Genomic DNA, 23,471 nt, shown 5'->3' with positions numbered 1-23,471 from the left:
ACCTTTTAAACTTATAACTGTACAGCGTGTACCCAAAAATGAACCTTTCTCCTCTGGTAACCTTAATCAGAATGACGCTTCACGTACGAAAAAGTGCGCCAACATACACACAGCGTCGCTGCACTTCTTTTTCCAGATTTCAAAATAAAAGCGTGTGGCAAGAAATGCAGACACTCTTGTAAAACAAATAGAAATACAATGTCCACACGAAGCACTCTGCAAAAATCACCAGTCAACCAAAACATAAACAAATAAATAGATATTTAGTAACATTTGGCTCAATTTAATAATAAAGTCCTTTCTTGACTATTCCATGGCAACACCGCTCTCTATGACTGGAAGTAAAGGTGTCGACCCACTTCAATAATTGGGGATTTAATGGTCATTTACACTGGGTCTGTGATATAATGGCAAAGGAGCGAACCGAACGCTGAAAGAGGTAAGACTGCTTTGATTATTTATAGGGGTTCTCTCTCTCGAGCTGATTGGATAGATGGTGTGATTGCTGATGAGGAATTGGCTGCGTTAATTATCTGCGAGTGCTCCTCCCGAAATTTGTTAATAAAACATCACTTTGTGAACTGCACACTTGTAAATAACATAACTGTACAAACCTACCCTTACAATAATGAAAAATAGTAATTATTGTTGTACAGTGTGACAAAAATTATGCTGTATTGATGTGCGCATGCCCAGTAGCGGCATACGTATCCCTTCTAGCCTTAACCACAGCAGCCGGTGAGAGAAAAGTAAGAAATGTCAAAAGACGGAAAGCGTTTGAACTGGAATAATGACATTGATATTCTTACAGTTAATTATAGTCTCTCCACACTTAATAGAAATTCAAAGAAATAATCACATACTTTGCTTTCTTTCTTTTGTACTTTTGTCTTTGTTTTCTTGCCTTTGTGCGCATGAGGCTTGAAACGGCTAAAGACCTACGCATTTTAATTAATAATTTTATGTATTTGCTATTTGTGTTTTATTCATTATTTGAAGTTTATGATTTATATGATTTATTCATTTACTATAATTGTAATGTATTGTTTAATGCATTTATTGTTTCTCTGTCTATTTTATAGTATATATTTGTTTGTTTATTATAATTTAAATTTATGTCTCTGGGGCTCATCTAGGTGTCCTGGTCTCTGCTGACGATCAGGGCTGCAGACATCATCTCTTGGTGCTGATCCACCATCTGCTCGGATATGGACTGAGAAACAGAATAAGAAAGAAACGTCTTAGGTTACGTATGTAACCCCAGTTCCTCGAGGAATGAGACGCTGCATCAGAGCGGCTAGTTCGGTGCCCTGGAATGGCACCCGGCAGGGAACGACCGAACTAGCTGCTCGAGAGACCCCGAAGGGGTGGCGAACATCTCAGCTCCGCCACGCCTCCGGGCAGAAAGAACTGAGACATATGCTCGCTGGAGACCGCTGCGCCCTGGAACACCGTGACGTGGCAGGGTTGGCAGATCGATCTCCTGAGGGTACCAGGGCGAGGCGAGCACCGAGTACTGCGGTGATCGCCGTCCTTCCCCAGTGGGGCTACCTCATAAGCCCTGGGCCACTGACCTCAGGGCTTCTTGGCTGAAGACCTCTTCGCCTGCAGAACGGTCCGCAGATCCGGCTTAGGCTGCGAGGTCTTTGACCGAGAGCACTTCTTACCGCCCTGGCCCCTATGTTTTCTTGGGGGAGCACGGGCGGCGACACTCTCTTTCTGAGCCTCCATGTGCGAGGAGCCAGCACGCGGCCGGAGCTGCTCGCCCAGCAGCCCCTTGAGCTAGAGAGCGGCGAGGAGAAACTGCTGGAACGCCGCCGCCTGCCTACTGGCCTAGTTTTACAGATGCTAGAAACATGGCTTTCAAATGAAAGATTGCTATCAAACAGCACATCTATGTTCCTAACTGATGAAGAAGAATTGACAGAGCAGCCGTCAAGTGTTAGATAGAGTTCTAGGTTATTACATGTGGGGTTTTAGGTCCGATAATTAACACCTCCGTTTTTTCAGAATTTAGCAGTAAGAAATTACTTGTTAATTTGGTGTGTTTCACCGGGCCGCAAAGAAATATAGAGCTGAGTATCATCAGCAGAACAGTGAAAGCAAACACTATGTCTCCTGATAATATCTCCCAAGGGTAACATGTAAAGTGTGAAAAGTAACGGCCCTAGTACTGAGCTTTGAGGTACTCCATACTGCACTTGTGATCAATATGATACCTCTTCATTCACTGGTACGAACTGATGGCGGTCAAATAAGTACGATTTGAACCATGCTAAGGCACTTCCACTAATGCCAACAAAGTTTTCTAGTCTATTCAAAAGAATGTTGTGGTCGATAGTGTCGAACACAGCGCTAAGATCCAGTAGAACTAATAAAGAGATGATAGAAGCAGGTCATTTGTAACTAATGTGAGCAGTCTCAGTACTATGATACGGTCTAAATCCTGACTGGAATTCCTCACAGATACCATTTTTCTCTAAGAATGAATATAATTGTGAGGATACTACCTTTTCTAGTATCTTTGACAGAAAAGGGAGATTTGAGATCGGTCTGTAATTAACTAGATCTTTGGGGTCAAGTTGTGGTTTTTTAATGAGAGGCTTAATAACAGCCAATTTGAAGGTTTTGGGGACATATCCTAATGACAATGATGAATTAATTATAGCCAAAAGAGGATCTATGACTTCTGGAAGCAGCTCTTTTAGTAGTTTAGATGGAATAGGGTCTAACATACATGTTGTTGGTTTAGATGATTTAACAAGTTTATACAATTCTTCCTCTCCTACAGTAGAGAATGAGTGGAATTGTTCCTCAGGGAATCTATAGTGCACTATCTGATGCGATACTGTAGCCGACGGCTGCATGGTTACAATTTTATCTCTGATAGTATCGATCTTGGAAGTAAAGTAGTTCATAAAGTCATTACTGCTGTGCTGTTGGGAAATGCCAACACCTGTTGATGCAGAGGCATCATGCCCATTCAGTTTTTTGAACCAAGTGGATTTTGAATGCAGCTTCCAAAAGACAAAAAATAGCCGATTAATATTTTCTATATTTGATACAATCACACTGGTGATTAGAACGTTCAGTGCGTCATATCATCAGCTGCTAAATTCAGATCTGTGTTCGCTGGCTGGCGCTGAGCCAGTGTTTCCTTCACTCGCTCGTTGACTGAACTTCTGGCTCATTCTCTTGTCAGAAACAACAAAGTGCATATGTGTGTACGAATCTGTAAGTAAGATATTCATTTAACTGTGTAAACAGTTTTAATGGGAGTTTTTGAGAATGCTTGAACTCCATAGACTGTCAGTGAAAATGTTCTTTGATCATGTAAATGTTCTTTGCTCTCTTTCTGTACAATGAAAGTGTTACGTTTTGTAGCCTAACTTACAATGTTTTTATTCACATTAACTTTCCATGTTAAATTCACATTAGAAATAAAGTCAGTCGTATTAAAAATATGTTATGACATGACACCCATATCTGTTACTTAAGTAAACAGACAGGTTTTTATGCATAGTTAATAGATTACATTATTAGGCTACTTTTGACTATAGATCAACTAACATAATCTATAAAGGTGAGAATCGAGATATTTCATGATATAGTTAATGCGTTTGGGAATGTTTCGAATAAAAAGGAAAAAATAAATAAAACATTGGCTAAGTCTATTGTGGCTGCTGTGTGTCACATGACGACCCCACCCCACACCCATGCCCCCTCAAAGATAATGAGTGCTCCCTGTGCATCCCTGTGTTGATGCTTTATTTTTCGTTAATCTAGTCACTGTATTGAATAAATACTGGGGGTTATGTTTGTTTTCTTCTAGAAGTGATGAAAAGTAATCAGATCTAGCAGTTTTTAATGCTTTTCTGTAGGATAGGGTACTTTCCCGCCAAGCTATACAAAATACCTCTAGTTTTGTTTTCCTCCAGCTGCGTTCCATTTTCCGGGCTGCTCTCTTTAGGGCGCGAGTGTGCTCATTATACCACGGTGTTGGACTCTTATCCTTAATTTTCCTCAAGCGTAAAGGAGCAACTGTATCTACAGTGCTAGAGAAGAGAGAGTCCATAGTTTCTGTTACATCATCAAGTTGTTCTGAGCTATTGGATATGCTGAGGAACTGAGATAAATCAGGAAGATTATTTATAAAGCAGTCTTTTGTGGTAGAAGTGATGGTTCTACCATATTTGTAACAAGGAGTTGGCTTTACAGCTTTAGCTATATGGAATATACAGGAGACTAGATAATGATCTGAGAAATCATCGCTCTGCTGCAAAATTTCAATGCCACTGACATCAATTCCATGTGACAGTATTAAATCTAGAGTATGATTTCGACAATGAGTAGGTCCTGTTTAACACCAATAGAGTTTAGAATGTCTGTAAATGCTGATCCCAACAAATCATTTTCATTATCAACATGGATATTAAAATCACCAACAATTTGGACTTTATCTGCAGCCAGCACTAACTCAGATAGAAAATCAGCAAATTCTTTAAAGGGGTGGTTTACTGTTTTTTTTCTAGGCTTGATTGTGTTTATGGGGTGCAGTCTAACATGTGTTCATGCTTCGTTTTTTTAAAAACGCATTATTTTTCATATAATTTACCTTTATTCCACACCGCTCTGTCCCTTCTCTGACAAACGCCTCAATTATTTCCTGTTTTTATGAAGCCCCTCCCTCAGAAATACGTGATGGGCTCTGATTGGTTAGCTGGCTCAGTGTGTTGTGATTCACTAAACCGCCGAGCGTGCGTCTAAATGTCCCACCCCTCAGCTCAGTGGCATGTGCTCCGGTTGTATTGTAAACAATGACGTTATTGCTTATCAATTTGAGCCCGATTGAGAAGCAGAGGATATTAGTGAAGAGGATCGCGCAGAACCTGTGCAAGCAAGGCTCTTAATGGTATGTTTGTTTGTTTGTTGTCTCATACTTTTAGATATGCTGTTATTATGCTACTGCTTATGTTAGCTTTTAATGTATGGTTTTATTCTGATTAAAGCTTTAATACAGTACGGCAACCGCACACGCATCCATGTATAACGCTTCTTATTGCTATGTGAAAATGTATAATTGGAACAGTTTGTTGGAGCTGATCTGACGATCTGAATGAGAGAGAGAGAGAGATGCAAAGCAGGGCAACGCGAGGAACAGTATTAAGAACGGCTGTTTTAGAACATTAATTTTGAAAGTTGTGAATCCATTAGAATCGTTAGAAGACAGAATCGCGATTCATATATGAATAGATTTTTACGTGCACCCCTAGTTTTCTCTTCCTCTTCTCTAAAGCAGCACTCTATAGTGGCCTCGCCCCCTTCCTTATATGTTCCCGAGGGCGGGGTTTATCTGGGTTTTTGTAACGGACCCGGGAAGTAACTCGTTGTAGTCCCTTACCAGCCGTTTTTGTAGGCATTAAACTTCCAGAATTTTAAAAGACAATATCTCTGTATGCATTGAACTTTCAGCGCTGCAACTTTGCAGATATTGTTTATGCTCAAACAGCAACATTACACACTAACTAACGTTAAAAAAGTGAAATTCCAATCAACCACCCCTTTAATAAAGTCTGTATGGTGCCCTGGTGGCCTGTATACAGTAGCCACAGGGGATTTATCATTAACACTTGTTTCTTTGGATAATGTTATATGAATCACCATTACTTCGAACGAATTATACTTGAAACCCGACCTCTGAGAAATACTGAAAATATTGCTATAAATTGTAACAACACCTCCCCCTTTACCTTTTGGATGCGGTTCATGTTTGTAACAGTAATCTTGTGGTGTAGACTCGTTTAAAGTAATGTAATCATCTGGTTTTAGCCAGGTTTCTGTCAAACAAAGCACATCTAGTTTATGGTCAGTGAACATATCATTTACAAAAAGTGCTTTTGTAGAAAGGGATCTAATATTCAATAAGTCAAGCTTTATCATGTGTTTATCTGTATTATATCTGTTTTTTACTTGTTGAACATCAATTAAATTGTTACTATTACTTTGGTTTGGATGTTTTCTGTATTTTCTAGTTCGGGGAACAGACACAGTCTCTATAGTGTGATATCTAGGTGAAGGAGTCTCTATGTGCTGAGAATTAGCTGACTTCTGTGACGTGAGGCGGCTAGCGGACGGTCGGTTTAGCCAGTCAGTCTACTTCCTGACCTGGGCTCCAGTTAGTCAAGTACGAACTCTAAGACTATGTGCCATATTTCTAGAGAGAAGAGCGGCACCACCCCAGGAGGGATGAAGACTATCTCTTTTCAACAGGTCAGGTCTGCCCCAAAAATTTTTCCAATTGTCTATGTTATTCTGCGGGCACCACTTAGACATCCAGCCATTGAGTAACGACAGTCTGCTATGTATCTCATCACCACGGTAAGCAGGGAGGGGACCAGAGCATATTACAATGTCTGACATCGTACTTGCAAGTTCACATACCTCTTTAACATTATTTTTAGTGATCTCCGACTGGCAAAGTCGAACATCATTAGCGCTGACATGGATAACAATCTTACTGAATTTACGTTTAACATTAGTCAGCACTTTTAAATTTGCCAAGATGTCAGACGCTCTGGATACCGGTAAACATTGGACTATGGTGGCTGGTGTCTCTATTTTCACGTTCCGTACAATAGAATTGCCAATAACTAGAGCACTTTCAACAGGTTTCTCAGTGGGTGCGTCACTGAGTGGGTAGAACCAGTTTGATGTTTTGATCGGAACAGAAGAGCAGTGTTTAGACCCGCGACTGGGCCACCTCACAGTTGCCCAGTTGCCCTGCTGCACGGGCTCAACCGGAACCGAACAATGTACAGGACTCCCTGAGCTAGTCGCATTCAAAGCAGTATCTACAGCCCTCACATTCTTACTATCCTCAACTAAAATTTGGATGCGTGTCTCTAGTTCTAAAACCTTCTCTGTCAGCCTAACTATTTTCCTGCATTTATCACATGTGAATCCCTCGCTGCTGACAGAGACAGATAAACTGTACATGTGGCAAACAGTGCAAATTACAATATCAGGAGAAGAAGCCATTACTCACCATGATTGATGAATGATACCAACTTAACTTACCACTTACAACTGTTGTTCAGTGTTGGGCACGTTACTTTAAAAAAGTAATTAGTTACAGTTACTAGTTACTTCTCACAAATAGTAAACTGAGTTAGTAACTGAGTTACATCATTATAAAAGTAACTAATTACCAGGGAAAGTAACTATTATGCTACTTTTTAAAAATGTTCAAATGTCAAATAACTTTGGATGCCCCAATATTAAATATGTTAAATTAGTGAAATGGACACTAAAAATAATAAATTATTATTATAAAACATTGTACATTAATCTACACTATTTATCTACTGACACTTAGTATCAGTCAGTCAAGCATTATAATATAATATTATGATAATTTAATATTATATGATGATAGAACTTTAGTAATTAGAATAACCAAGTATGAATGCATATTTGTCATCAATATAAAACGCACTAAGGATTAATGAGCTGCTGGATTCATGAATATTAATCACGTTGTCTGCGTTCGCTCAAATTGATTTGCTGAAATCAAAACGGGGACGATAATAGGTTAGCACCAGCCAATGAGATTGTCGTTTGTGCATTAGTTCCACCCACTACCAGAGAAACCGACAGTTCTTAAAAGCTGAAGAATTCCAAAGGAACTCCGTTATTTTGACAGGAAAATACAACAAAGAATATCGTTCACATGTAGCGCGTCAATTCTGCATGTTATGAAAGACTCTCTTGCTCTGTATCTTTCTTTGTGTGCGTGTATGTGAGAGAAAGCGACGGCGAGTCGTGCGCCTTCACACTAGAGTTTATGGTACGTCAAATACAGCTACACTGCGCATCCATTCAGATGAACTGAAAAATTTAATTTTAATAATATAATATAGTAACGCCACTTTTTATTGTCAGTAAGGGTAACGGCGTTGTAATGGGGAAATAGTAATTTGTTTGATTACTCGTTACTGAAAAAAATAACGCCGTTAGTAACGCCGTTTATTTATAACGCCGTTATTCCCATCACTGCTGTTGTTTGATGAACTCGTGAAAAACGGAGCGAGAGAGAAATGAAAATGGAGCGAAAGAAAAAGAAAAGAAAACAATAATAGAATTGCGAATGGAACCACGAGTGACAAGCTAACTGACTAACAAATGCTAACACGCTGGGATGACCCAGAGTTAACAATTTCAAGTGTGAAAAGCCCTAGTTTCACTGTGTAGCTGTTAGTACAATCATTAAATATACAACCCGAATTCCGAAAATGTTGGGACGTTTTTTAAATTTGAAGAAAATGAAAACTAGCATCTAGCAACTAATTAAGTTAATTGACATCAGGTCTGTAACATGATTAGCTATAAAAGGGATGTCTTAGAGAGGCAGAGTCTCTCAGAATTAAAGATGGGCAGAGGCTCTGCAATCTGTGAAAGAGTGCATAAAAAGATTGTGGAATACTTTAAAAACAATGTTCCTCAATGTCAAATTACAAAGGCTTTGCAAATCTCATCATGTACAGTGCATAACATCATCAAAAGATTCAGAGAAACTGGAGAAATCTCTGTGCGTAAGGGACAAGGACGAAGACCTTTGTTGGATGCCTGTGGTCTTCGGGCCCTCAGACAACACTGCATCACTCATCGGCATGATTCTGTCATTGACATTACTAAATGGGCCCAGGAATATTTCCAGAAACCACTGTTGGTAAACACAATCCACCGTGCCATCTGCAGATGCCAACTAAATCTCTATCATGCAAAAAGGAAGCCATATGTGAACATGGTCCAGAAGTGCCGTCGTGTCCTGTGGGCCAAGGCTCATTTAAAATGGACTGTTTCAAAGTGGAAAAGTTTTCTATGGTCAGACGAGTCCAAATTTGACATTCTTGTAGGAAATCACAGACACCGTGTCCTCTGGGCTAAAGAGGAGGGAGACCTTCCAGCGTGTTATCAGCCTTCAGTTCAAAATCCAGCATCTCTGATGGTATGGGCAGCTTGTATGTTTTAGAAGGCACTATGGATGCTGAAAGGTATATAAAGGTCTTAGAGCAACATATGCTCCCCTCCAGACGACGTCTATTTCAGGGAAGGCCTTGTGTATTTCAGCAGGACAATGCAAAACCACATACTGCAGCTATTACAACAGCATGGCTTCATAGTAGAAGAGTCCGGGTGCTGAATTGGCCTGCCTGCAGTCCAGATCTTTCACCTATAGAGAACATCATTAAACGAAAAATACGTCAAAGACGACCACAAACTCTTCAGCAACTGGAAACCTATATCAGGCAAGAATGGGACCAAATTCCAACACCAAAACTCCAGAAACTCATAACCTTGATGGCCAGACATCTTCAAACTGTTTTGAAAAGAAGAGGAGATGCTACACCATGGTAAACATGCCCACGTCCCAACTATTTTGAGACCTGTAGCAGGCATCAAATTTGAAATGAGCTCATTTTGTGCATACAATTGTAAAATTTCTCAGTTTAAACATTTGTTATGTTCTATTGTGAATACAATATTGGCTCATGTGATTTGAAAGTCTTTTAGTTTTCATTTTATTCAAAGTTAAAAAACGTCCCAACATTTCCGGAATTCGGGTTGTAGTTGTTCAAAACACATGATGCAGCTTTCATTATTCATACATCATTGTAATAGACTAGGGAGAAAAGTACAGAGATTGGAATCATTACAGTTTTTTACAATCAATTTTGCACTAATAACAAAACCTTCATGTCATTTTTCAAAACTCTAGACACATAATTCACAAACCGATGATCAAAATGCACCTTTGTCACAAAACACTTAACACTTTTTCCAAATGCTTGGAGACAATACACATGAGCCAAAGGTCTTTTGTTCATTGAACTAAAATCACCGGTTCAAAATGACACAACTTGACATCAAAGTATTACTATTTCAAAATACAACTCATGAATTACATCTGAATTGAGTGTCTATTCATTTCATTACAATGATCTAACTATCAATTGATACAACTGCTAAATGTGTTACGTAACTGTTGCATAACTCTTGAAGCATAGTTTTTATGGAAAATGATGAAAGCAACTGAGGACTGAGTATGTTCAGGTATGATCAGTTTCAAAATGCCTGTTGGGAGAAAAAAAAAAAATCATATATATCTATGTCATTGTTATGAGTATTTGTTTTTCCTACAGTAAATATCTTTTTAGAGGGTGATAGAGCTGGAAGCTGATGAAAACCATTCATATTTTTGGATGAGGCAGGCTTTACCTGTTATGGACGGACTCAGACACAAAGGTGATGGGTGAGTATGAGGTGGTTTATTAAAACAGGTTCAGCACACAGGTGAATCGAGAGGTCTTGAGAGGTGAGTAGATGTCTTGTAAACAGCAATACTAGTGAGGATGATAAGGTGGTGATAACTCTTTTCTTCTTCCAGGAATACAGGTAGGCGAGACAGGTTGAATCCAGGGAGTGACACACACACACACACACACACACACACTTCGTGCTGGGACTTCTGCAGAGAGAGAGGGCGACACAAGGAGGAGGAACACAGGAGGCAAGTTATACAAGGTAAGCGGTCTTAATATAGGAAGGATATAGTTCTCTTCGTTTCAGGATGTTGGGATGTTTGCGTCCACGTAGCAATGACGAGATCGGACAATGAAGTGTGTGTGGTGAGCTTTTGTAGTGTGGGTTGATGAGGAGGTGATCAGGTGCAGGTGTGTGTGATTAGAACTCCGGGGATGTGGAACGTTGTGATTGGTGGAGTGAAGGGCCTGACTGGTCTGTGACATTACCCTGGCCATGACATGGAGGAGAGGTTGAGAGCACAGCGGTTGAGAGCGGCCCAGAATGATGTTCGCTGGGGGCCTGACCACCCCCCACTGAATGTGATTTTGAGGGGACCCCATAATAAAATCAGTGCAAAGGGCCCAGAATTTCTACCGACAGGACTGACAGCAATCATGTTTTCAGGCCCATCCACAGTTTATCACCTTGTATTTACCCCCATACTCCCCCTTCCTTACTGTAACCCAACTGAAGTATTTTTCTCCACATGGAGGTGGAAGGTTTTCAATAGGTCTCACAAACCAGTCTCTCTTCTCCAGGCTATATATGATGTCTGCAATGATATCACAGGAGGAGACCAATGTCAGGCCTGTATTTGTCATGCCAGAAGATATTTTCCAAGATTTTAGCTAATGAAAACATCCATTATGATGTGGATGAGAATCTGTGGCCAAATCCACAAGACAGGGTTGATAAAAATAGAAGTGCAGTGAGGAACACTCCATTGACATTTTACTGTAGACCTACTGTAGTTTTTTCTTATCTTTTTTTCTTATCTAATTTTTTCTTATTTAAAGTTTTTTTGAAAAACCTGCTGTGAGTTGATTATTTCATCAATAATTTTCGAATTTTGTTTAATGATTCCAGTGTCTGTACTTTTCTCTGTAGTATATTACAATGACGTATGAATGTGTAGAACTATAATGAAAGGTGCATCATGTGTTTTGAACAACTATATTTAATGATTGTACTAAAAACTACACAGTGAAACTGTGGGTATCTTGTGTGTGGGTGATCTAAAATAATGTTCCTATGATATTTCGTAATAAATGAGTTTTTTGAACCAATGCTTCTGCAAATGCAAGGCTTCTTTAAAGATATGTAGATATGAAGCATTGGTTCAAAGAACTCATTTATTATGAAATATCATAGGAACATTACTTTAGATCACCCACACACAAGATACCGTCTCGGTTACGTATGTAACCCTCGTTCCCTGAAGGAGGGAACGGAGACGTCACATCGGGTGACCGACGAATTGGGATCTCGCTTAGAAAGACCAATCCACTTCGAGTGTAACTAAACAAGCCAATGCACATTGGCATGCAATTATTGCATCCAGCTGCCGCTGATTACAGGCTGAGCATAAGTAGGCAGCAGGTGCAGTGCATATTCAGGTTTTTGCTGAGGAGCTGAGCCGGTGACCTGGCCGCTCAGCGGTGGTACAGCAGCCGTGGCGACGGGACGTGGCGTCTCCGTTCCCTCCTTCAGTGAACGAGGGTTACATCTGTAACCGAGATGTTCCCTATCAGTCAGTCACTCTGAGTCACGTCGGGTGACCGACAAATTGGGATCCCTACCAAAGGGCCACGGATACTGCCCCTTCCAGTGTCCTGTGGAAGCCTCATGCGCCCCTACTTTTTGGTGTAGGTCAGGGCTTACCACAAGAAGACCAGTTACTGTGCCATGGCACTACCCACTCAGTAAGATTGGATAACACTGGGAAAACGTACCCGTTCCACTTGGAACAGGAACGCTGCGGAAGCCCATCCTTCCCAAAGGAGGTTCAGAAGCACTTACACATATGAACAACCGTTTAGGTGCATATGGAAGATTAGAGGTGATTGTAGCCTCTTGGATAATGGCAAAACGTCTGCCGGGGAAACACGGGCTCTGAGGCTATACCATGGACTTTACACATATGGGATCCAAATAGGTCTCTACACATGGAACCCAGCCCTCCACCAGTTCTCACGGATTCATCGAGTGAGGGCCTGGCAAGGCAAGGCAAGTTTATTTATATAGCACATTTCATACACAGTGGTAATTCAAAGTGCTTTACATAAAAGGAAGTGAAATAGTCATTAAAAATAATAATAAGGAATTAAAAATAATAATAATCACAACAATAAAAACAAAGTGATTTAAAAATTTATTTAAAAAGAATTTAAAACATTTAAGAATAGAAAATGATTATACATCGTGCAATCAGTTCGGACGTAGCACAGTGCTCATTTAACAAATGCCCGGCTAAACAGATGAGTTTTGAGTCTGGATTTAAATGTGGCTAATGTTTTTGCACATCTGATCTCTTCTGGAAGCTGGTTCCAACTGCGGGCGGCATAATAGCTAAAAGCAGACTCCCCTTGTTTTGTGTAAACCCTTGGTATTTCTAACTGACTTGATCCTAATGATCTGAGTGTTCTGTTAGGTTTACATTCAGTGAGCATATCTCCAATGTATTTAGGTCCTAGGCCATTTAGAGATTTATAAACGAGTAAAAGTACTTTAAAATCAATCCTAAATGTAACTGGAAGCCAGTGTAAGGACCTGAGGACTGGTGTGATATGCTCAAATTTTCTGGTTCTATTCAGAATCCTGAGCGTTCTGGATGAGCTGCAGCTGTCTAATGGTCTTCTTTGGAAGGCCGGTGAGGAGACCATTACAATAATCCACCCTGCTGGTGATAAAGGCATGAACAAGTTTCTCCAAGTCTTGACTGGAAACAAAACCTCTAATTCTTGCAATGTTTTTGAGATGATAGTATGCTGATTTAGTTACTGCTTTGACATGACTACTAAAACTAAGGTCTGTCTCCAGAATCACCCCAAGATTTTTGACTTGGTTTTTAGTTGATTGACCCCTAGAGTCAAGGTATGCATTCACCTTGAGAACTTCATCTTTGTTTCCAAATACAATGACTTCAGTTTTCTCCTTGTTCAACTGAAGAAAGTTCTGGCACATCCAACAGTTTATTTCATCAATGCATTGGCAGAGGGAGTCAATGGGGCTATAGTCATTTGGAGATAAGGCTAGGTAAATCTGGGTATCATCAGCATAGCTGTGATAGGCAATTTGGTTCTTTCTCATTATTTGACTTAGTGGGAGCATATACAGGCTAAACAAGAGTGGTGCAAGAATTGAGCCTTGTGGGACTCCGCATGTCATGGACATCCACTTAGACTTATGCTCTCCTATACTCACATAATAACCTCTCCCTTCTAAGTATGACCTGAACCATTTGAGTACCATCCCAGAAAGCCCAACCCAGTTTTCCAGTCTCTCTAGAAGTATGTTATGATCAACGGTGTCAAACGCAGCACTAAGATCTAGTAGTACCAGCACTGATATTTTGCCGGAATCAGAATTGAAGCGAATATCATTTATTATCTTAAGCGCGGTCTCTGTGCTATGATGTGCTCGGAAACCAGATTGAAAATTGTCTAGGTATCTGTTACGTTCCACGTGTGTTTTGTTTTGTTTTCACTATCTGTATACGTGGGGTAATTTGCACGTGTTGGCCATTATGTTCATTTGCTTCTCTTTCGTCCCTAGCTCATTATCTCTGCTCGCAGGATTGCTGTGATTGGCTGAGCCGGACGTCAGTCATCATTGAGGCGACGTTCCAGAACCAATGGGAGGCCGTTCAGCTGGTTTTAAGAGGATGGCGCGTTCATTCGTTGGTGTTGTTTTTTTTGTCTTCTGTGTAGCGAACTGAGTATTGAGCTCTGTGGAGCGATCTGAGTGGTGTGCTATGTGTTAGTGTGTTTGTTTTACATCACGGGAAGACGAACGGTAGGTCAGTATGCCGCGGTATACACTGCCCGTAGGTCTGTCTCTGTTAAGCACACTAGGTTAGTGGTGAGCGCCACCCTTTGTACTTTTGTTATTTAGTTAGGTTAGTTAGCGCCGCGTGCGTGAAGATTTCGGCTTCTTTTTCACATTTTGCTTTGAGTAGGATTAGGGTTAGTTTAAGGATTATTTTTGTTATATTATGTTTTTTTCTTTGGCGCCACTTTTTTCTTGTTTGTCTTCCCATTTTTTTTTCTTCTTTATTATTCCATTGTACAACGCTCATCAATATATTACTGGAACTAGTGGCTTCGGCTTTTATGTGAATAAACCCAGTAATTGTCTCTTGCAAAGATTGTCTGTCATGTTCTTCCAGCCTACTTTACATCATAGCAGCATTTTAATATGTTGATGTTACGATATATTCCCTGAGCCGTTTAAAGATCGTAACATTAAATGGGGGCTCGTCGTTTTTTTTTTCCAAGATATTGATTGCTGCTGATGTGAGTGGTGGAATGACCATGTTCAGTGTTTTCTTGTAGAGTATTAGTGTTCGCGAGGTAGTGGTTAGCAGATGGACTGGAGGATTATATGGGTAGTGATTCTGACAGGAGTAATTATGGCTGATTTTGATTTAGATACCTTTGTTAGTGCACCTACGGTGGAGCAATTTGATAAGTGTAGGAAAGACGATTTGATGTGTATCGCTGCTCATTTCAAGATCGCTGTTTCGAAGCAGCGGCTAAAGAAAGAGATTAAGTCTACTGTATCCCAAAGGTTGGTGGAATTAGGTGTTTTGGAGTTGCCTATCGGTGTCGGTGATGTTGCCTCTGGTGCGGACGGTCGCCCTGATGAGGAGGAGCGGAGCGAAACGGCTGAGGTGGAGGGTTCTGAAGCCAAAGCTGTTTTGCCGCCCTATCCATCTTCTCCTGGCTCAGATGAGTCTGGTGCGCGAGGGAAGGTCCATTTAGCACGATTGCAAATGGAGTCACGCGAACGGGCAGAAAGCCGTCGAATGGAGGCAGATATGAAATTTCGACTTGAAATTCGCAGAATTGAGGCGGAGACGCAGGTGAGGCTGCATGAGCTTGAATTGAGTGCAGGCAACATGACACCTGTTCCAGTTACGCAACCTTTACAGCCCGCTGATGCTGGTTTGGGGGGAACCACCTTTGAGGTCAGTAGACATATTTCTCTTGTGCCGCAGTTTCGGGAAACAGAGGTTGATTCGTATTTTAATGTATTTGAGCGGATTGCGTCTACACTTCAGTGGCCCAAAGATGTCTGGTCGTTACTGTTGCAGTGCAAATTAACTGGGAAAGCCCAAGATGTTTGCGCTACATTGTCGTTAGAGGATAGCATGAAGTATGAAGCAGTAAAAGCTGCAATTTTGCGTGCTTATGAGCTGGTACCCGAAGCTTACAGGCAGCGGTTTAGAAGCCATAAGAAGAATTCTAATCAGTCATTTGTTGAATTTGCGAGAGAAAAAAGCGTTTTGTTTGATAAGTGGTGCATATCGAGTAAGGCGAATGATTTTAAAGACATGCGAGAATTAATTCTTCTAGAGGAATTTAAGAATTGTTTATCTGAGCGTGTTGTCACTTACTTAAATGAACAGAAAGTGTCATCTTTGTCGCAAGCTTCTGTTTTGGCAGATGAATTTGCATTGACGCATAAAAATGTGTTCACTTTTGCGCGTTCTGAGAGAGCTGTATCATTTCAAGGGGAGTTGAATAGTTCATCACGTCCGAAACCAGCAATTGTGAGAGTGAAAGAGGATCGCGAATGTTTTTATTGTCACAAACCTGGTCATTTAATTGCTGACTGTGTTGTGTTAAAACGAAAACAGTCGAATTATGTACATAAGAGCGCTGGTTTTGTTAAAGTGGTTGATCCTGTTAAAATTGAGCATAGTGACAAGCCTGATCCTAGTTACGTTCCTTTTCTGCTGGAAGGGTTAATTTCCGTTACGGGAAGTTCTGAGGAGCAGATATGCATAAAAATGTTGCGGGATACTGGGGCAATGCAGTCTTTTATTAGTGCAGATGTACTGCCGTTTTCTGAGCAAACTTATTGTGGCAGTAATGTGCTGGTACAGGGCATTGAGATGGGTTTTGTCCAGGTTCCGTTGCATCAGGTTCATTTGGAGTCAGAATTGTGTACAGGGTTTGTGAAGGTGGCCGTTCGTGAGAGTTTGCCTGTTGGAGGAGTACAATTCATCCTTGGCAATGATTTAGCCGGTGGGAAAGTCATGCCTTTGCTGGAAGTGTTTGATAACCCAGTTCTGTCAGATCAGCCTGATGAACTGTTGAGGTCCTATCCTGAAACCTTTCCAGTTTGTGCAGTTACGCGAGCTCAGTCTCGTAAAATGGATGCTGAAGATTTGGCTGAAACATTTATGGCACCTGTTTTTATAAGTGATGTGTTACCCCATGATGAGAGTAAAATTGTTGAAAATTCACCTGTTCTGAGGACTTTGAATGTAAAATTGCGTGTGACGCGCGATGGGGTTATTGCTGCTCAAAAAGAGGATGAAAGTCTTCGAAAGTGTTTTGATGCGGTTGTCCCTCTAGAGAAAATTCAAGAGAGAAAAACTGCTTATTTTGTTGAGAACGGGTTACTGATGCGTAAGTGGTGTTCTGATAGTGCAGATGATGCTGAATGGAATAGTGTGTATCAGATTGTGATTCCTTCTTGTTATCGACCACAAGTTTTATCTTTAGCTCATGATCATGATTTGTCAGGACATCTAGGAATCAAGAAAACCTATCATCGAGTTTTAAAACACTTCTTTTGGCCGAGAGTAAAACTGATGTCACACGTTTTGCCGCACCTGTTGCACCTGTCAGATTACTGGTAAACCGAATCAGGTAATTCCGTGTGCTCCTCTTGTTCCTATTCCTGTGATAGGAGAACCGTTTGAACACGTTATTGTTGATTGTGTCGGTCCCTTGCCTAAATCTAAGTCCGGTAATCAATTCCTTTTGACAATGATGTGCACGGCGACTAGATTTCCAGAGGCAATACCCTTGAGAAGGATTACAGCGCCTGTTGTCACTAGAGCCCTTGTGAAGTTCTTTTCCACGTTCGGTTTACCCAAAATTGTGCAGTCAGATCAAGGCACTAATTTTCTTTCGAAAATCTTTACTCAAGTGTTATCCAGTTTAAGTATATCTCATAGGGTTGCCAGTGCCTATCACGCTGAAAGCCAGGGAGCGCTTGAGCGATTCCATCAAACGCAAGGCAATGCTGAGGAAGTATTGTATGGATACGGGTAACGAATGGGATGAGGGGGTACCATTACTTTTATTTGCGATTAGAGAAGCAGTTCAGGAAAGCCTTGGATTCAGTCCTGCTGAATTAATTTTTGGTCATACTGTCAGAGGACCCTTGAAAATGCTTAAGGAAAACCTATTGTCGTTTGAGTCTAGCCCGAAAGTGAACGTGTTAGACTATGTGAGTAAGTTCCGTGAACGCTTACATAAAGCTTGTTCAGTGGCGAGAGAGTCACTTGAAGATGCACAGAAAAAGATGAAGAGTCATTATGATCGTAAGTCTGTACAGCGTTCCTTTAACGAAGGCGATTCGGTGTTGGTTTTGTTGCCTATGGTAGGGTCTGCCCTATCAGCACGGTTTTCTGGGCCATATGAGGTGGTGAGAAAACTTAGTAACACCGATTACGTAATTGGGACTCCTGATAGGAAACGAAAGACTCGTGTGTGTCATGTGAACATGTTAAAAACTTTTCACCACAGAGAAGGTGTCCAGAGTGATGTTTCACCCGCAGACGAAACTGCCGTTCTTGTGGCATCTCCTGTGTTGATCGCTTGTGCTGCTGTCGAGGTTGGTGATCCGGAGGATGATGGAGTGATCCTGCGTCATACTCATCAACAGTGTGCTCGTCTTAAAAATTCGGAGGTATTATCTGATTTTTCATCCTATGTATCTCATTTATCTGAACAACAGGGATATGATGTTATGCAGTTGATTAATGATTTTAATGTTCTGTTTAATGATGTACCTTCTCGCACTACAGTTCTAGAGCACGACATTAATGTGAGTGAGGCTGCTCCGATCAAACAGCATGCATATCGTGTGAACACAGTGAAAAGAGATATTATGCGGAATGAGGTTGAGTATCTATTAGAGCATGGACTTGCTCAGTTCAGTTGTAGTCCCTGGAGCTCTCCGTGCTTATTAGTGCCGAAGAGCGACGGTACTGCGCGATTCTGCACTGACTACCGGAAAGTAAATGCAGTAACCGTACCCGACTGTTTTCCATTGCCGCGCATGGAGGACTGTGTGGACAACATTGGTTCAGCTCGTTATGTCAGTAAGTTAGACTTGTTAAAAGGATATTGGCAAGTTCCGCTTACGACTCGTGCTTCTAACATCTCAGCTTTCGTGACACCTGATAGTTTTCTTCAATATTCTGTTATGGCTTTCGGCATGCGTAACGCCCCAGCCACTTTTCAGCGATTGATCAATATTGTGTTGGCTGGAGTGCCTAAGTGTAACGCATATTTAGATGACCTGGTGATTTATTCGTCTGACTGGCCAGAACATATTTCCTCGTTACGTACGGTTTTTGAACGACTTGAGAAAGCTTCGTTGACTTTAAACTTGGCTAAATGTGAGTTTGGCCGGGCCACTATTACGTATCTTGGGAAAGAAGTTGGTCAAGGTCAAGTGCGCCCGTTAGAAGCTAAAGTTATCGCGATAGCCGAGTTCCCTATTCCAACCACCCGACGTGAGCTCCGTCGATTTTTGGGGATGGCAGGCTATTATCGTAGCTTCTGCAAAAATTTCTCGACAATTGCACAGCCGCTGACTTCGCTTCTTAGTCCCTCCCGCACGTTTTATGGTCTGGCGACTGTCAGCATGCTTTTAACTCGATTAAAGCGTTTTGTGTAACGCTCCTGTTTTAGCCGCACCAGATTGTGCTGCTGCGTTTAAACTTGACGTGGATGCGAGTGCCGTTGGTGCTGGGGCAGTGTTAATACAGGAGGGTAAAGATGGCATTGATCATCCCATCTGTTACTTCGCGTAAGTTTAATAAACATCAGTTAAACTACTCTACGATCGAGAAGGAGGCTTTAGCACTTCTGATGGCTCTCCAGTATTTTGACGTGTATCTTGGCTCGAGTAACATTCCGGTAATCGTGTTTACCGATCATAACACTTTAGTTTTTCTATCACGTATGTATAACCAGAATCAGCGTTTAATGCGCTGGGCTCTGATTGTACAGGGATATAATCTGGTAATTAATCACAAGAAAGGCGTCGAGAATGTGACAGCTGACGCATTATCTAGAGGTGCGTATAACTGTGGTTGAGCACTACTGTTTGAACAACTATTTGGTCGATTTTGTCCCATATAGTTGGTTCCTCAGGGGGGGAAGTGTTACGTTCCACGTGTGTTTTGTTTTGTTTTCACTATCTGTATACGTGGGGTAATTTGCACGTGTTGGCCATTATGTTCATTTGCTTCTCTTTCGTCCCTAGCTCATTATCTCTGCTCGCAGGATTGCTGTGATTGGCTGAGCCGGACGTCAGTCATCATTGAGGCGACGTTCCAGAACCAATGGGAGGCCGTTCAGCTGGTTTTAAGAGGATGGCGCGTTCATTCGTTGGTGTTGTTTTTTTTGTCTTCTGTGTAGCGAACTGAGTATTGAGCTCTGTGGAGCGATCTGAGTGGTGTGCTATGTGTTAGTGTGTTTGTTTTACATCACGGGAAGACGAACGGTAGGTCAGTATGCCGCGGTATACACTGCCCGTAGGTCTGTCTCTGTTAAGCACACTAGGTTAGTGGTGAGCGCCACCCTTTGTACTTTTGTTATTTAGTTAGGTTAGTTAGCGCCGCGTGCGTGAAGATTTCGGCTTCTTTTTCACATTTTGCTTTGAGTAGGATTAGGGTTAGTTTAAGGATTATTTTTGTTATATTATGTTTTTTTCTTTGGCGCCACTTTTTTCTTGTTTGTCTTCCCATTTTTTTTCTTCTTTATTATTCCATTGTACATCGCTCATCAATATATTACTGGAACTAGTGGCTTCGGCTTTTATGTGAATAAACCCAGTAATTGTCTCTTGCAAAGATTGTCTGTCATGTTCTTCCAGCCTACTTTACATCATAGCAGCATTTTAATATGTTGATGTTACGATATATTCCCTGAGCCGTTTAAAGATCGTAACAGTATCCATTTGAGTTTAAGTAGTTGTTCAGCTGATTAAAAACTACCTTTTCAATAATCTTACCTATGAAAGGAAGATTAGATATTGGTCTATAGTTGTTCAACATTGTGTTATCAAGATTGCGCTTTTTCAGAAGGGGCTTAACGACTGCAGTTTTCAGGGAGTTTGGAAAAGTCCCAGAAAGAAGTGAAGCGTTCACCACTTCTAAGAGATCTGCTTCTAAACAGTTAAGCACACTTTTGAAAAAAGATGTGGGAAGTGTGTCAAGATAGCATGTTGACGATGTAAGGTGCTGTACTATTTCTTTCAAAATTTTGCTATCAATTGCTTCAAAACAGACATAGTCACTTCTTTTGAAATTGCGGTCGAATCTGTGTGACCTCTGCAAAACTAGATATGCCAATCTCCTTTCTGATATTATTGATCTTCTCAGAAAAGAAGGAAGCAAACTCATTGCATTTACTGTCGGAGAGCATTTCACTGGGAATTTGACTTGGGGGTTTGTCAGTCTCTCCACCGTAGCAAAAAGAGTGCGAGAGTTGTTTAAGTTACTGTTTATAAGGTTTGAGAAGAAGGTCTGTCTAGCTGTGGCTAGTTCCACATTGAAAGCATGAAGACTGTCTTTATAGATGCTGTAGTGAATTTCAAGTTTTGTCTTCCGCCACATCCGCTCAGCTTTTCTGCATTGTCTTTTCATACTCTGAACTGCTGTTGATTTTCTCCATGGTGATTTTTGTCTGACATTCTTCTTGCAGACCCTTGCCGGAGCAATATCATCAATAACATTCTTTACTTTTGAGTTAAATGAATCCAGGAGAAGATCAACAGAGTCTGCAGAAATACTTGGTGTTAAAGACATAGCCTTGATAAATAGCGCACTAGTGTTCTCGTTAATGCATCTCTTTCTGACAGAGACAGATCTAGATTCAGTGGTAACAGAGATCAATATATCAAAGAAAATACAGAAGTGATCAGATAGTGCTACATCCTTAATAACAATGGATGAAATGTTTAGACCTCTACTGATGAGTAAATCTAGAGTGTGTCCACGATTGTGTGTGGGTCCATGCACATGCTGGATTAGGTCAAAAGTGTTTAAAACAGTTATAATTTCTTTTGCAGTTTTGATTTCTGCATTATCTATGTGAATATTAAAATCCCCTGCAATAGTAAAACAGTCAAACTCTGAGGAAATCATTGATAACAGTTCTGTGAACTCTTCAACAAAGGCTGGAGAGTATTTTGGAGGCCTGTAAATAATGATAAACAGAATGCGTTGAGCACCTTTCAGCACAATACCTAGGTATTCAGAAGACAAATACTGACCAAATGACACTTGCTTGCATTGATAAACATCTTTAAATAGAGCAGCTATACCTCCACCTCCACCTCTCCTAACATTCCTGCAGACACTTATAAAATTAAAGTTAGGAGGGGCTGTTTCATTGAGGACTGTTGGACTGCAGCTGTCTTCAAGCCATGTTTCATTTAGAAACATAAAATCCAGGTTGTTTGTGGTTATTAAATCATTGATCAGAAATGATTTATTTTTTAGTGAGCGAATGTTTAAAAATGCTAACTTGATGGAATTACATTTTGTCTCTACAGCAATCTTAGATTGACGCATTAAAGGCCGCAGATTAGATAGGTCAGCCGTACGGTTTGAGAAGGCCTTAGACTTTCTATCACGTGATAAAACAGAAATATAGAGGGCTACAGGCACACTGGGTTCCCGCTTGTTCTGTGAGCATTTGTGAATGTTGCTGCTAATATAGCGGGGACCCGACACATATCACTGAGAGCTGTTATCAGTTTTTGGTTCACCTACAGCTGATGGAGGAGGGTTTGGGCCCTGGCGATGTGGCAGCGGTCGGAGAGCTCTCACAGGAGGAGGGAGAGCTGGGCCTGCAGTCTTTGGTGGTTGTGGGGCCCGCCGTTTTTTAGTTGATATCTGGGGGCTTGCAGCGAAAGAGTGGGAGAGTTTGGTCCCAGCATACACCAGTTCCTCCATTTTCTGTGAGAAGCTTAGAAGTGGAGATTCTGGAGAGAGAGATAGTGTGTCTGGTGAGATGGGCTCTGGTGTTTCCGGTGGCTGTGAAATGTTGTCCTGGCTTCCCTGGCTGTTTTCACAGTCTGTTTGTGATGAGCTCTGTGGGCAGGGCTCAGCCAGGATAGTTTCCATGAGGAAAGTTTGTTTTGGCTGCGTGGTGTTATCAGTGTCCTTGTGGGATGTGTCAACCACAAGATGACTCTGAGGCTGACATGAAGTCCTGTGGTCACTCATACTCTGTCCAGATGTGTGTGTGCCATTGAGGCGGAGTGGATTGGCGCACACCACTGAAGGATGACGGAGGGAGAAATAGATATTGTCCTTTAGGACTTTTGCACCAGGTTTGTTTGGGTGGAAGCCGTCCAGTTTAAACAGTTGTCTATGGCCCCAGAAAATATTGAAGTTGTCGATGAAGTTGACTCCTTTTGTACTGCAGGTTCTTTGTAGCCATGTATTCAGCCCAAGCAGCCGTGAAAACATGTTAGTTCCTCTTGCTGGGAGTGGTCCACTGATGAATGACTGAACTTCAAATCTTTGAAGTGTTTCAAAGAGTTCACTGAAATCCTTCTTAAGCAGTTCTGACTGCTCTTTCCGAATATCAAGTCTTGTCATAGCCGTATTTGGGGTAGAGGATGCTACCGCAGCAATACGAGATACTCGTGATAATCTGATGTCTCGAGTGCCTTTGGGTCTCGCTCCCTGTTTGTGTCATCGATTAGTCTGTCGATCAGCTTGTTCCTCTACACTTTGTATAAACTGTTGAGATTCACTAGATTCACAGGCCTCAACGGCTGTATGCTGAGGGGGTCCGTGATGATGATCTGCTGTGTGTTCCACCTGTTTTGGAGGTCCA

At 41.3% G+C, this 23,471-nt stretch overlaps 1 protein-coding gene across 1 annotated transcript; it reads left to right on the top strand.

The window, feature by feature from the left end:
- Positions 1-9,668: 9,668 nt before the first annotated feature.
- LOC131526610 (uncharacterized) lies at positions 9,669-17,236 on the top strand. The gene is made up of 2 exons (XM_058754958.1): positions 9,669-10,584; positions 14,140-17,236. Exon 2 carries the CDS (start codon positions 14,951-14,953, stop codon positions 17,234-17,236), a length of 2,286 nt encoding a protein of 761 aa, XP_058610941.1. The 5' UTR covers positions 9,669-10,584; positions 14,140-14,950.
- Positions 17,237-23,471: the final 6,235 nt, after the last annotated feature.

This window comes from Onychostoma macrolepis, chromosome 20 (genome assembly GCF_012432095.1).
Source record: "Onychostoma macrolepis isolate SWU-2019 chromosome 20, ASM1243209v1, whole genome shotgun sequence".
Taxonomy (NCBI): Eukaryota; Metazoa; Chordata; class Actinopteri; order Cypriniformes; family Cyprinidae; genus Onychostoma; species Onychostoma macrolepis.
The sequence above is the reverse complement of the archived record's forward strand: the minus strand, read 5'-3'. Positions and strand labels throughout refer to the sequence as shown.

Excerpts from the sequence above, each read along its gene's own strand:
- LOC131526610 (XM_058754958.1), top strand. The coding sequence starts at position 14,951 with ATGGACTGGAGGATTATATGGGTAGTGATTCTGACAGGAGTAATTATG.